Source organism: Hyalella azteca, unplaced genomic scaffold, assembly GCF_000764305.2.
Source record: "Hyalella azteca isolate HAZT.00-mixed unplaced genomic scaffold, Hazt_2.0.2 contig10841, whole genome shotgun sequence".
In the NCBI taxonomy this organism is placed as follows: Eukaryota; Metazoa; Arthropoda; class Malacostraca; order Amphipoda; family Hyalellidae; genus Hyalella; species Hyalella azteca.
Window position 1 is genome coordinate 331 of NW_025940860.1, and position 13,833 is coordinate 14,163.

General features: G+C 39.5%; 1 protein-coding gene and 1 long non-coding RNA gene across 2 annotated transcripts; both read left to right on the forward strand.

Moving 5' to 3' along the window:
• The first annotated feature begins 387 nt into the window (after window positions 1-387).
• Window positions 388-2,760, forward strand: LOC108676434. The gene is made up of 3 exons (XR_001931176.2): window positions 388-471; window positions 1,378-1,522; window positions 2,698-2,760. It is a non-coding gene; the product is annotated as an uncharacterized LOC108676434 (long non-coding RNA).
• Window positions 2,761-3,261: 501 nt separating this feature from the next.
• LOC108676433 (ryanodine receptor) lies at window positions 3,262-11,700 on the forward strand. The gene is made up of 11 exons (XM_047882603.1): window positions 3,262-3,483; window positions 3,772-3,943; window positions 4,186-4,314; window positions 4,473-4,608; window positions 5,231-5,476; window positions 5,892-6,081; window positions 6,392-6,845; window positions 7,633-7,770; window positions 9,806-9,841; window positions 11,057-11,284; window positions 11,662-11,700. The coding sequence occupies exons 1-11, from the start codon at window positions 3,368-3,370 to the stop codon at window positions 11,698-11,700; spliced, it is 1,884 nt and encodes a 627-aa protein (XP_047738559.1). The 5' UTR covers window positions 3,262-3,367.
• Window positions 11,701-13,833: the final 2,133 nt, after the last annotated feature.

Consider the following 13,833-nt stretch of genomic DNA (forward strand, 5'->3'; position numbering starts at 1 on the left):
ACGCCATCGTATATTTTTTTCTATAACCTTAAATAATCCTATTTTCCGCTGCTTATCTTCTTTATTTTGTTCCAACGTAATTTCTACGACTTATGCTACAGTTTCTCAAAACATTTTTGTCCTATTTAATCGTACTAGATTTTGTCAAAGCACATTTTTCACGGCATATTCTACTTTATTTCATTACAATATATTTTTCACTGCATATTCTACTTTATTTTATCACAATATATCACATGAGGCCTACACTTCAGCGCCGAGATCACTATGTTAATGTATGTTAATGTTAACATTCCTCACGGGATATTTGTCAGGACCTATACCATGCCACTATCCCTCCCTCAGGAGTGTGAGCGCTACAGGGAGCCGGTGAGCCAGGCCCTTAAGGCGCTCCTCGCCCTCAAGTGGTGCATCGAGTACGAGAGCAGCGACGGCGGCGCCGGCAGGGACATGATACACTCCAGTGACTCGGTGGGTGCCTTCTGGGGGCCATCTTGCATGAGTCATTCAATACAATTATGTTTATTCTTATTCAGAACATTTTATAAACGTTTTATTTACATTATGATTTAGAATATTTTAGATACACAGTATATACATTAACATGCATTAGAATTAGATACATTAGACATAGATACACTCCAGCGACTCGGTGGGTGCTTCTTGCCTGTCACTTTGCACGAGTTATTCAAGAAATTATGCACATTCTCATTCACAACATTTTATAAACGTTTTATATACATTAATGTATATTAGATACATGAAACATAGATACACTCCAGCGACTCCGTGGGTGTCTCCTGACTGCCATCTCGCACGAGTGAGATGGCATAAAATGATGCAAATTAGATATTTAGATATGATTAGTGCAACTTAGATTCTTAAATTTTCGAGTTAAATTGTTATAGGTCCAGCCTGATTCATTCTAAAATAATATGAATTATTAGATAAAATAAATCAGATAGGTACATTAGTTAAATTATACATTATATGTATAACTATTATTTATATTATCGAACTTCAAATTATTATATTTTCGTCGCACAATTCAGCTTTTTCGTTACATTTAAACGGCTTTTTCAAATCGACCAAAACTGACTTTCAAATTGAAATTTGCGTAAAGCTGCTATTGCACGGGAACAATGAAGCAGCCAGAACAAATTTCAGATGCCAATAGCTACTAACTATCATGCTACTGGCCTCATGTAAAGAGTAACTGGGACTTTCCATTGTCAGTAGTGCCTATACACGAGGCCAATAACACGGTAAATAGTGGCGTTTTGTGAATGAAAGATGCACTGGCCGCTAAAATTTACATTTCAAAGCAATTCAAACTTCAATTGGCAAAGTGTACAATGAATTTTAACTTTAATGCAGACGGACATATACAACTATAACCCGACGCCGGTGGACATGACGAACCTGACGCTGAGCCGCGACATGCAGAACATGGCCGACCGTCTCGCCGAGAACGCCCACGACATCTGGGCCAAGAAGAAGAAAGAGGAGCTCGATGCTTGTGGTCAGATGTAGTCCCTTTATTCAAATTACGTTGAAATAATGTTAATTACTACGTTTACGTTGAAATAATGTTAATTACGTGATATTTTTGTTGAAATGTTTTTACTTATGAGTCGATAACGTTGAAATGACGTTTATTTTCCGTTTGCTAGCTACTAAACTTGAGTGTAACGTTCTCTCGAAGTCTTTTTTAATCAGACGCCACGATCACTGCTTCATAGAATAACAATAATAATAATCAACGTTCTTTAAATGTCAGATGCCTTCAGGGGTGCTTGTTGATCAAGATATTTTTATTGAACCTAAGGTGCACCGATAATTAATATTTGTAATGGAAAAAGTTGAGAATTTAAAAGTTGGAACTCGATTACACTTCTATCCGATAACTCAATTGAGAAGCCGGTACAAAGCCAGTAGCTATAATGACGCACGATTGGAAAAATGTATGAACGTATCCATCTCGCTTGCTTCGTTGTCTAATTTTGTAATATTTTATCTTGTCGAATGTCTTGGGTCTTTGGAGACTTCTTCCTGATTTTTTTTAGTGCTTCTTCTTTTTTTAGGCGTCTTCCCCAATTTGATCAAATTTCAATTAAGTTTCATTGTTCTTATATAACAGATCCAATGTATTCCTGGTTCTTGTCAGTGATCGCGCATTCCACCGAAATATATAAATTCATTATTTTCCATGGCTATAATTTTTGAACTCGTGTCTTCCTCTTTTCATGTCTCAACCAGGAGCCGCACGACGTAAGTGTCCTCAGATGGACGTTTCGCAGCCCTCAATCGAGAATCCTTATACTATCCTTAGTATCCTTAGTATATATGTGTTTCGGATGTAGTATCCTTAGTATACATGTATTTCGAATGTAGTGTATTTCGGATTCTCAGGCCACGATGGATCGTCATTTCTACTAATTTTAAATTCCTTTCATTACTTAAGAAATTCATTTCTTTTGCAATCCATTTTTTTAGAGACGTCTTTTTAGTTTTTCTTTTAATATGCGTGTGTATGAATTGGAAATTAGGGGAGAATCGAATAATTTAATTTACCTCATTATTGAGAGTAACTATGAAACCTTTCAATTATTTGTACTATCTGTTTCATTGTAGTAGTTTCTTAATTGTTTACAAATAATGCTTGCATTATTTACCTTTCTTCCTGTTGTGTCACAGGGGGCGGTGTTCACCCTCAAATGGTGCCGTACGACATGCTCACTGAGAAGGAGAAGAGAAAAGAAACTTACATTACAATTTTCCTCTTTGCACTGCGCAGAGGTCACTTACATTCCAACCTTCCACTTTGCACTGCGCAGAGGTCACTTACATTCGCATTACTTTGCTCTACGCAGAGGTCACTTACATTCCAACCTTCCACTTTGCACTGCGCAGAGGTCACTTACATTCCAACCTTCCTCTTTGCACTGCGCAAAGATCACTTACATTCCAACCTTCCACTTCCACCAGGCAGAGGTCACTTACATTCCAACCTTCCTCTTTGCACTGCGCAAAGATCACTTACATTCCAACCTTCCACTTCCACTAGGCAGAGGCCACTTACATTCCAACCTTCCAATTTGCACCTTACCCTTTGCACTGCGCAAAGGTCACTCACATTCCGACCTTATCCTTTGCACTGCGCAAAGGTCACTTACATTCCAACCTTCCAATTTTCACCTTCCACTTTGCACTTCGCGAAGGTCACTTATATTCCAACCTTATCTTTGCACTGCGCAGAGGTCACGGCGCAGGCGACGACTCAGGCGCGGCGGCGGCGCTAGAGCGGCGGTTCGCCTACAGTCTGCTGGAGAAGCTCATCGAGTATCTGGACTGCGCGGCCATCAACATGAAGCTCCTCAAGCCGTCCAGCAACTTCTCCAGGCGGTCTTCGTATAAAACGTCCACCAAGGACGTCAAATTCTTCTCCAAAGTGGTGCTGCCGCTCATGGAGAAATATTTCAGGTTATCTTATCGATCAATCAATTAAGAGGGTATGAACTGCTCTACTCAATTAAAACTGTTTTCATGCGCCAATTCCTGTACGCAAAGCAAACGTGTCTTATTTAAATAAATTTCCTTCTTCCACCTAGTTGTAGGCATAGATATCATATCAATATCGTTTTTTTAATCCATGCTTAACTGTACAGGCACAACTGTATTTACACTAGGTACGATTGTACTGTTGAAAACTCAACATTTAGCCTCTTTTGCGTTGGGTTACAGTTTAATAATATCTGATGTTTGATGCAGCACCAACCGAAGCTACTTCCTGGCGATGTCGACCTCCACGAACATGGTGGGCGCAGCGTCCCTCAAGGAGAAGGAGATGGTGGCCACTCTTTTCTGCAAGTTGGCTAACCTCATGAGACTCAAAATCGCCTGCTTCGGCGGGGACACGCAAGTCACTGTCAAGTGCTTGCAGGTGAAGCCATCTCCACACTAATTTCTTGCTAATTCAATATATATGTGTGTGTTAGTGCACATTCTTTTTTGTTCGAACTGTCATCGTTCTTTCTTGCAGAGAGTAATATTGTAATATTTGCAACCGTTTAAATTTCTTCCAATATGTTTTGGGAATGGAATCTTTTCGGACATGTTTTTCTTGCGTTCATGTATACTATAAGAATTATTCCAATTCAATATTTCTACTGGCTGCGCGTGCAGGTGATGGTGCGTTGCATAGACGCCAAAACTCTCACTAAGAGCCTGCCAGAGTTCATCCGCACGTCCATGTTGACATTCTTCAACAACGCGGCCTTCGATCTCGAACGCTGCATCCAGTTTCTCCAAGAGGTACCAGTCTCTTTGCTACTTGAAAGTTGAGAATTAAACCTTTTGTGTTACATTTGGGACTTGATAAGCTTCTTATAAGAGTGGAAAATGTGGCAAAATTCTTCCGTTAAGATAACTTTCTCCTCTGTTTGATAATGGCCGATAATTACATTTTCTAGAGCCGTTACGCCTACATCCGCGGCACGCACCTGAAAACAGCGTCGTCGCTGAACTACGTGCAGATGGTCCTCATGCCCGTGCTGACGTCGCTCTTCGACCACACCGCGGCATACGAGTTCGGCCAAGACCTCTTGCGTGAGTCACTCTAATACCAAACTATTGCATGAACCATTTTAGTACCAAACTATTGCCTGAGACTTTCTAGTACCAAACTCTTGCCTGAAATTATAGTACCAAACTCTTGCGTTACCCAGTCAAAGGCCGGACTCACTCACTTGGTCCTCGATTCTTATTTATTCTTTTTAATAGTAATCTGTGTTATTTTGCAGTGAATCGATCTGTTTATGGACGAATTTGTTATGGGGAAAAATTGAGGTCCTTGATGGTACGTAATGAGAAGAATTATTTTTGTGGTTCGCGAGAGTGCGATAAATAACGTTTCTGTTTTAATGTCTTCCTAGTTCCGGTCTTGTATCGAGTCGCTAATTTTTGTTCCTAAAGTTACTCTAGGAAGTTTTTTGTCCAGAGCACTGCGATCGTTGCAATAAAAATAGTCTGAGGAATTAAGTTGTCTGTTCTGGACAAGAAGACGCACCTCGACACTCTTACGTCAGACTATACTTATTTTCGGCAGGAGCTCGCCTTATTTTGTGTTTCATAAGCGACAATTTTCTTTTACTCACACCTTTTTGCGCTGCGTCGTATTAAGAAAATCTCATCATTTTCAATTAGAGGAAAAATTTGTACTCTTTCCCAGTGGACGAGATCCAGGTGGCTTGCTACAAGATCCTGGCCGCCTTGTACCAGCTGGGCACCGACCTCACGCTCGATAAGAACAGGAAGTTCATCAAGATCGCCTTGGACCGCAACCGCCCGTCCATCGGCAGCTGTCTTGGGGCCTTCGCTGCCACCTTCCCCGTCGCCTTCCTCGAGCCAATGATGAACAAGCAAAACCCCTTCAGCATCCACAACCGCATAGCCGACCAGAGCCTCGAGGCACAAGGTATATGCACTTAATATTCAGTACAATCTCTTATATTTTAATCTCTAAATATCTGTAATATCGATCCCAACAGAACCGAAATCAGCTACAATTAACCGTGTTTTCATCTTAGCGTCTTTTTCGTCTCATTCTGTCTTTTCCTTTTCCCCCTTTCTTTTTTTACCCTTCTGTGGCTGCTCTTGCTTTTTCTCACTCTCTTTCCTAGTAGCACCGCTACAACAATAAAGTGGCATTTCTTATGGATTAAGAACGACAGCATAAACTGAAATTCTCTTTTTGCACGTAACCTATTTCTTTTACCGTGCTTGTACGTTTATACGGTACTTATACGTTTATTTTTATGTCAATATTTACTTCCACAGAGTTTTGACGCCCTGGTTTTCTATCATTGACACAATTTTCGTAATTCTGTCAGAAATCATCGTAAAGATGGAGACAGCGATCCCTTCGCTGGAGGAGATCCTGAAGGAAGTGCAGAAGTTCGTGGACGAAGCCATCTCCCACGACCAGTCGCCTCACATCATCGACATCCTCCTGCCCATGCTCTGCTCATATCTCCCCTTCTGGTGGAACGTTGGCCCCGACAACGTCAACCCTTCCGAGGGGTGCGTGTCTTGTTTAACTTCATTCCTATTGTTTTCTTTAACAGTTTTTCCCAATGGTATAATTTATTAAATGATTATCTAAGCGAGGGTACTTTTATATGTTTTTACTAGTTGCTTATCTAATGTTTGGTGTTGAGCGCTCCATAGCCAGTCCACATTTGTGAGCAAAATTTTACTAGCACCATGACTGCGCCAAAGTTATAAAAGTTAGTGTTTGATTATGTTGGAGTCCGATGCCTAATCATTATATTATGCGTAGAGTTATAAAACTTGTATGGAGATATGTGGTAATATATGTTCATGTGTGCAGGAACCACGTGTCGATGGTGACATGCGCTCCGATGAACACGTTGCTGCGTCTTGTGCTGCGGCTCATCATGAACAACGTCGGGGTTGAGAACTCGCCTTGGATGACTCGCATCGCCGGCTACACCCAACAGATCATCATCAACTCGAGCGAGGAGCTGCTCAGCGAGCCTTACCTTCCTCTCGCTGAAAAAATCCGTAAACGTACCGAACATATGTACCTGAAAGAGGAGAACCTCCGCGGCTTCTTGAAGTCTTCCACTGAAGACACGAGTCAAGTTGAGGGACAATTGCAGGAGGAGTGGCAGATTCTCGTGCGTGACATCTACGCTTTCTACCCCCTGCTCATCAAGTACGTTGACCAGCAGAGAAACCATTGGCTCAAGAATAACATCGTCGAGGCTGAGGATGTCTACAACCACGTCTCGGTCATCTTCCATGCATGGTCCAACTCCCAGGTGAGATGTGCTACTAGTGTGTCGAAGTTGTATTGTTTTCGACACAGCAACCAAATTATATTACGATAAAGAAATTCAAAATTTAACCACACATTAAACTCCAACAGTAAATAAAAAGGAAAACCTAATTAATTCCTTTATTGAGTAATCATTAAACATCATTTCATTACTTAACTTTAATTTGGATCACCATTATATCCGTGCAACACAGTTTTTCCTGTTAATTTGTACTTCAGCCCCAATTGGACGAGCTTACCAGTAGAGAATACGTACATATCCCGTTCTGAGTCATGTGCTCGAGATAATCGGTCCAGGGCAGAATTTAAAAAGTTTTTGTCAGGTTCGCTCGTTTATTCGTTGCATCAATGAATTAAATCGATGGACCAAGCAAGAGACAGTCTCATAAAAAGTATCTGTTTTTTTTTTGTTGCGTCATAACAATTGCAGGAATGGCAAAGAACGGCAACTTTTACCTGCGTGTGTTTGTAAGCATTATATATAGGATATTCATGTAGGAAGTGTATCGAGACCCATCAATAGAGACCAAAAAATTGAGACCCATCTATTGAGACCAAAGAATTGACACCCATCTATTGAGACCCATCAATAGAGACCAATGAATTGATACCCATCTATTGAGACCCACAATAGAGACCAATGAATTTAGACCCATGTATTAAGACGGTAAGACCCATGAATAGAGGCCAAATAATTGAGACCAAAGTATTTAAATCCGAATACTGAGATCCCAGTACCGAAGTATTGAGACCTCTGCCTCCCGCTGCAGTACTTCCGTCGCGAGGAGACCAACTTCATCAGCCAGAACGAGATCGACAACATGACTCTCATCATGCCTACCACCTCTACACGTAGCCGCAACGCCATCCTCCCTGAGCCTGCAGCCGCGTCCGGCGGCAAAGTCAAGGTGTGTGTGATTAAAAAACTTTTTTGCATATCTTCCTTTGTTAATTTTTTCTTGGGAATTCGTGCAAATAAAATGTTTTTGCCGCGTCGAGCGGCAAAGTCAAGGTGTGTGTGATTGAAAAAACTTTTTTTGCACATCTTCCCTTGTCAATTTTTTCTTGGGAATTCGTGCAAATGAAAATTTTTTGTGTATTTTCTTGCGTCACTTTTTTTTATATGTTTTGTGTGGTGTTCGTCGCATTTATTGTACACTGGGGATCGGGCATGTTTCACAACGCCTTCATATTAAAAAACTGTCAGATTTTCTATTACTTTAATATAATTTGTGGCTAACAAAAGTGGTATGCTGGCGCAATGTCTTAGAGTAATAAGTATCGAGCAAATTGTAATCCATGAAAAATACGTAAAATAATAATAATATACGAAAAAAAATTTTCAATCATTCTCGATAAATTTACCGGGGACTTTACGCGATATCCTGCCCTGCTTCTAACCGACGATCGTTTTTAATTTAAGAACAATCCTCTTATTTCTGATGCGTATTCCTGAAACTTCAAACATTTTAATACTCAAACTTATTTGAATTGAGTCGATGGTACTGTTTGATCACACTACAATATTGTTTAATAGCGTACATGCATAAATCATAATTTAAATTAAAAATCTTGTTTCAATTTAATAAACAAATAAATCTTCTAACTCCCAGTAAATGATAACTTAAATGCTTTTGAGTATTGTGGTCGCTCTAAGCATGAACCTTCCTTCGAATTTGTCTATAAGTACCGAAAATTTTTGCATGAATTTTCAGAATTTTTTAAATAAAAGATCTCTATTTACTCCCTAAAAATTTCAAAAATAATCCTAGAAACTCATTAACTTTGCGTGATCTTGTTGACTGGAAGGATTTTTTGCTCAAAGCTGTACAATATAAGAAGCTAAACCGTCATCACCAGATCACAGGAAAACGAACAACATTATAGATAATTTAATATGTATTCTGGCATATTTCATGGCTTTGAAAGTCATAGCGAAGCATGAGGTGATCCGCGAAATTGTTACAATACTTGCAGAAATTTAAATACATTGTGTGGTCGATAAATTTCATACACTTGAACCATTTATTCACGTTTTATTCCCTTATTTGTGTACTAATGTTATTTCACTATTAGCATTATTTCTGACAATTACTGATAGTGGAATCTGTTAGTGATTTTTTAACTTTTAGTTTTTATAGAACTTCTTTACTTATCTTCCACCATATACTCGAAGCCAACTTCATAGTCTAACACTCTTGCCTCACAATTTTTTCTCTGATGGTTGAACGACTTTAGCGTAGTCAAGATATCTTCTTCTCTGAATATTCTAGTTGCCAGGTCACTGATTTTTAATTCAATTTAATCATTGTTAATTTCTTCGTTCTGAACATGTATATAACGCGAAGGGAGCTTGGTCAATTTCTTGAGAAGGTTTCAACAGATATGTTTGTTGTGGACATACTAATAAGCTTCCATATCTCGGATCTGGCCGTGTGTTAGCAATAACTGTCTCTACTTTGGCCGTGTGTTAGCAATAACTGTCACTTCTTTGGCCGTGTGTTAGCAATAACTGTCACTTCTTTGGCCGTGTGTTAGCAATAACTATCACTTCTTTGGCCGTGTGTTAGCAATAACTGTCACTTCTTTGGCCGTGTGTTAGCAATAACTGTCACTTCTTTGGCCGTGTGTTAGCAATAACTATCAATATCGATATGGTGAATTTTCTTGGCGTTTTCTTTGCTTTTAAATTCCTTGTGAACTTGCGATATAAGCAGACTAATGATATAAGTACTTTGGCCGTGTGTTAGCAATAACTGTTACTACTTTGGCCGTGTGTTAGCAATAACTGTTACTACTTTGGCCGTGTGTTAGCAATATCTGTCACTACTTTGACCGTGTGTTAGCAATAACTGTCACTTCTTTGGCCGTGTGTTAGCAATAACTGTCACTACTTTGGTCGTGTGTTAGCAGTAACTGTCACTACCCAGGCTGTGCTTGCAGGATTCAGCAGCTGCAGTTGTCGCTCATTCAGTGCAGGTGCAGTTGTTCTTCCTCTACTGTTCTATTAGACGCACTGCTTGAAGTTTCCTTCGTATCTAGTACAAACTGCACTCCAAATTTCTGCTTGCTTGTTCACTAACATGGTTTTCTTTGCATGTTGTCTTGCTGTAGATGCATAGATCCGTCAATAAAAATCCTATCTTGATAAATAAATTTTATAAGCAAACAAGCGTTCGTAAGAAAATGATGGCTAAAAACACCGTAAAGCATGAAAGTTGTTCGTAATGGCGCATGGAGGCTAAATATACAAGAAAGCCGTTATGGTAGAGGACATACGTCTTGGAAACGAAATTTCGTGACACTGTGTTCAACTCGACGCGTGCTTGACTGTGATTAAAAAACATTTGCTATGATTGATGTAAAAGTAGTCTCTAGAATTTCTAATAAAACATAGCTGAATTTATTTATCAGTCGCATGTGAAACTTGCTCCATAGGGACAGGCGTGCAAGTTTTTATGTATAGCATTTGTCTATAGCATTTTGAGAATTACTCGGAAGTAACCTTCCCTTAGTTTCTTGCGAATTTTAAAGAGCTAAATCATGGTGCAGTATTCATCCTCTTCACACTAAATTTTAAGCAGTGCTTTTATTGCTTCGCAAGATCGTCGTATGTATGACGTTTTGAAATTTTCATTCAAAGCATTTTGAAATTTTCATTCAAATTACTACATTTTAACTAGAACAAAATTGGGGTATTGTAAACTCTAGAGGCAATCTATTTATTTTTTGTTGGTAGTGGAGGCACATGTTTAAAATTAGTCATATTGTGTATTGGGATCACATGTCATCACAAATGATCTCATCACAAATGATATCACAAATACTGCAATCACAAGAAAGATGTCACCAAAAATGATGACATCACACGTACATGATGTCATAACAAATGATGCAATCACAAATATGATGTCATCACAAATGATGACATCACAATAGATGACACCACAAAGAAATGACTTCATCTGTACGAGATTGCATGCTCTTTTTAGCCTATGAATTAAGGTGACCAGTTGACAAGATAGGTAACCCCTGCGCTGTGTTATTCTAGNAATACCTGTCTCTTATACACATCTCTTTATTGCGCTTCACCTACCGCGGCTTCACTTCATGATGGATTTTCCAGAAATGCTAAGGATAAACTGATAATTTTTCTATTCCAAGATTAATTTTACGACACTCTTCTCGCCTCAGAAAGTGAATGAGACCGAGATTTTGGAGTTCGCCAAGACTCAGCTGACGTTACCTGACAAGATCGACCCATCAGACGCCATGAACTGGCAACACACGCTCTACTCGCAACTGGGGGGCGGCCGCACCCCGCGCTCCAACGACACCGATGATAAGAAGCTCGTACCACCTATTGATGATACCGTCGAGAGGATCGTCGCTATGGCCAAAGTTCTTTTCGGCCTCCACATAGTAAGTGGGAGTTCAAATTTTGTCTGTAATAGCCTTTCCGATTTTTAGCGCATTTTCTCATTTATGGAAAAAATGCACTATTGTGGTCGCCATGTCCGTCTGTCCGTCCGTCTGTCTGTTTGTCCGTCCGTGACTTCACGTTTTCGTCGATGAGAAAATACGCTCTCTGTCACTCACTGCAGTGAGTACCGAGTTATATTTTTTTTAATTAGATCCTCGGTTTAAATTATTATAAGTAATTATTATAAGCAATTTTCCTTCGCTTCGGTTTATTTGGAAAATTATTTGTGTTTGTAAGATGTTCTTGTATGGAAAAATAACTTGTATGTATAGTTTTGTTGAGGTCGTAATTTCTTATTAGTAATTATTATGAGTAGGTGTTATCACGAGCTGCACAGCGTGTGTACAAAGCTTGACGACGTGCCGATTACAGAATATTTTCTCTTCTTTCTCTCGTGGCTTATGTCAGATAATTTGTAAGTAGTAAAGTATTATTTTCAAAATTTTTCGCATTTATTTTAATTGTCTTGTTATGTAAGTGAAGCCTTTCAAAATATAGCACATTTAGCAGTATTTTAGGAAGGCTTGCTTCACATAGAATGGCTTCACATATAAGTGAAGCCTTTCAAAATATTGCACATATAGCAGTATTTTCGCAACGAAGTAATTCTTTATTGTTCGTCAGCGTTAGGAATATGGAAAAGATGCAAAACGTTTCTCTAGGTCGTTTCCTCTGTTTTCCACTTTTTAATGTCAGGTTTCGTTAGACTCATGTCTCGAAAAAAATATTCACTGCATCATTATATATACAGACTGATACAGAATTTGTTCTGTGAATATTAACTCTGTTAATTTTTTATTTGAATTATTTGCGTCTTCTTAGTTCATTATAATGTGGGGTCTTTGAACGATTTTCGGTCAATTATTTCAAGAATCCGAAGTGAAAGAAAGCGCAGGAGCTCGATTATTTTTTTGGCCTGGTTGTATTGGTGCTCAAATTGGCTTGTAAAAATGTTGTTTCCAAGATTCTAACCTCAAAAATGAGCCGCCCCGAAGCGGGCGTGGATCCGAAGACTTTGGTGGGTACAGCCTCGTCAAAAAAATGCGTGGGATGGCAAAAGAGATGAACGCTTGCCCAAATGCGGTCCTACACGCATTAAAACGTATTGCGAAATTCGAAAACTTGGAAAAACGGGTGTTCAATGATTTGAATGGTAGGCAAAAAATTTATCTTTGTGGGGTCTGTTTTTCTTACTTCCTCACATCCAAAACGTTCCCTTTTTTGGGGCGAATTATAGCGTGAGCTGGAAAACGGATCCTTCACGACNCTGTCTCTTATACACATCTAGATGTGTATAAGAGACAGCCTGAAGACCGCGTCGTCGCTGAACTACGTGCAAATGGTCCTCATGCCCGTGCTGACATCGCTCTTCGACCACACCGCGGCCTACGAGTTCGGCCAAGACCTCTTGCGTGAGTCATGCTAGTACCAAACTATTGCATGAAACATTCTAGTACTAAACTCTTGCGTGAGACTTTCTAGTCCCAAACTATTGCATGAAACATGCTAGTACCAAACTATTGCCTGAAACATTCTAGGATCAAACTCTTGCGAGCATCATTCTACTAACAAATTCTTGCATGAAACATTCAGTAGCAAACTATTTCCTGAAACATTCTAGTGCCAAACTCTTGCCTGAGCCAATCAAAAGCCAGACTCACTCACTTGGTCCTCGATTCTTATTTGTTTTTTGGACTAGTAATCTGTGTTATTTTGTAGTGAATCGATATCTTAATGGACGAATTTGTTATGGGGAAACTTTGAGGTCCGTGATGGCACGTAATGCGACGAATTTTTTTATGGTTCGTGAGAGTGCGACAAATAACGTTCCCGCTTTAGTGTCTTACAAGTTCAGGCCACGTTCTGAGTCGCTAATTTTTGTTCTTAAAGTTACTTTAAGATGTTTTTTGTCCAGAGCACTGCGATCGTTGCAGTAAAAATAGTCTGAGAAATTAAATTGTCTGTTCAGGTTTCGTGAGAACGAGACCTTCGCTGTCGTTGGACAGATCAGCGAGAATGTCAGACCCATCTAAGTTCAATAGCATTTTAATTGACGTAACCATTGAGCAGCTGGCACAAACACCGTTAGAAAAAAATTATTGTGAACTGTGCCACTTATCAAGACCAGAAGAGTTCTTCCTTGTAGCCATTCCAAGTGCGTGAAAACTGCGTATTGATTGTATGACCATCTGGTCAACTTACTGGATCCGTGAGAAATAAGTGACTCTACTCCTACTCATATAGGAGCAAGAATCAAGGTATTTCTATCTTCAGGAATTATCTATGAAAAGAAGACGCACTCTGACACTCTTACACCAGATTATACTTATTTTCGGCAAAGAGCTCGCCTTATTTCGTGTTTTATAAGCCATTTTTTTTACTCGCGAATTTGGTGCTGCGTCGTATGGATAAATTCTCTTCATTTCAAATAATGAAGAATTTTTTATTCTTTCCCAGTGGACGAGATCCAGGTGGCTTGCTACAAGAT

Coding starts and splice junctions, on each gene's coding strand:
- LOC108676433 (XM_047882603.1), top strand. CDS start 3,368: ATGAAGCTCCTCAAGCCGTCCAGCAACTTCTCCAGGCGGTCTTCGTAT. Junction 4,315..4,472: donor GCATCCAGTTTCTCCAAGAG/GTACCAGTCTCT, acceptor TACATTTTCTAG/AGCCGTTACGCCTACATCCG. Junction 6,846..7,632: donor ATGCATGGTCCAACTCCCAG/GTGAGATGTGCT, acceptor CTCCCGCTGCAG/TACTTCCGTCGCGAGGAGAC.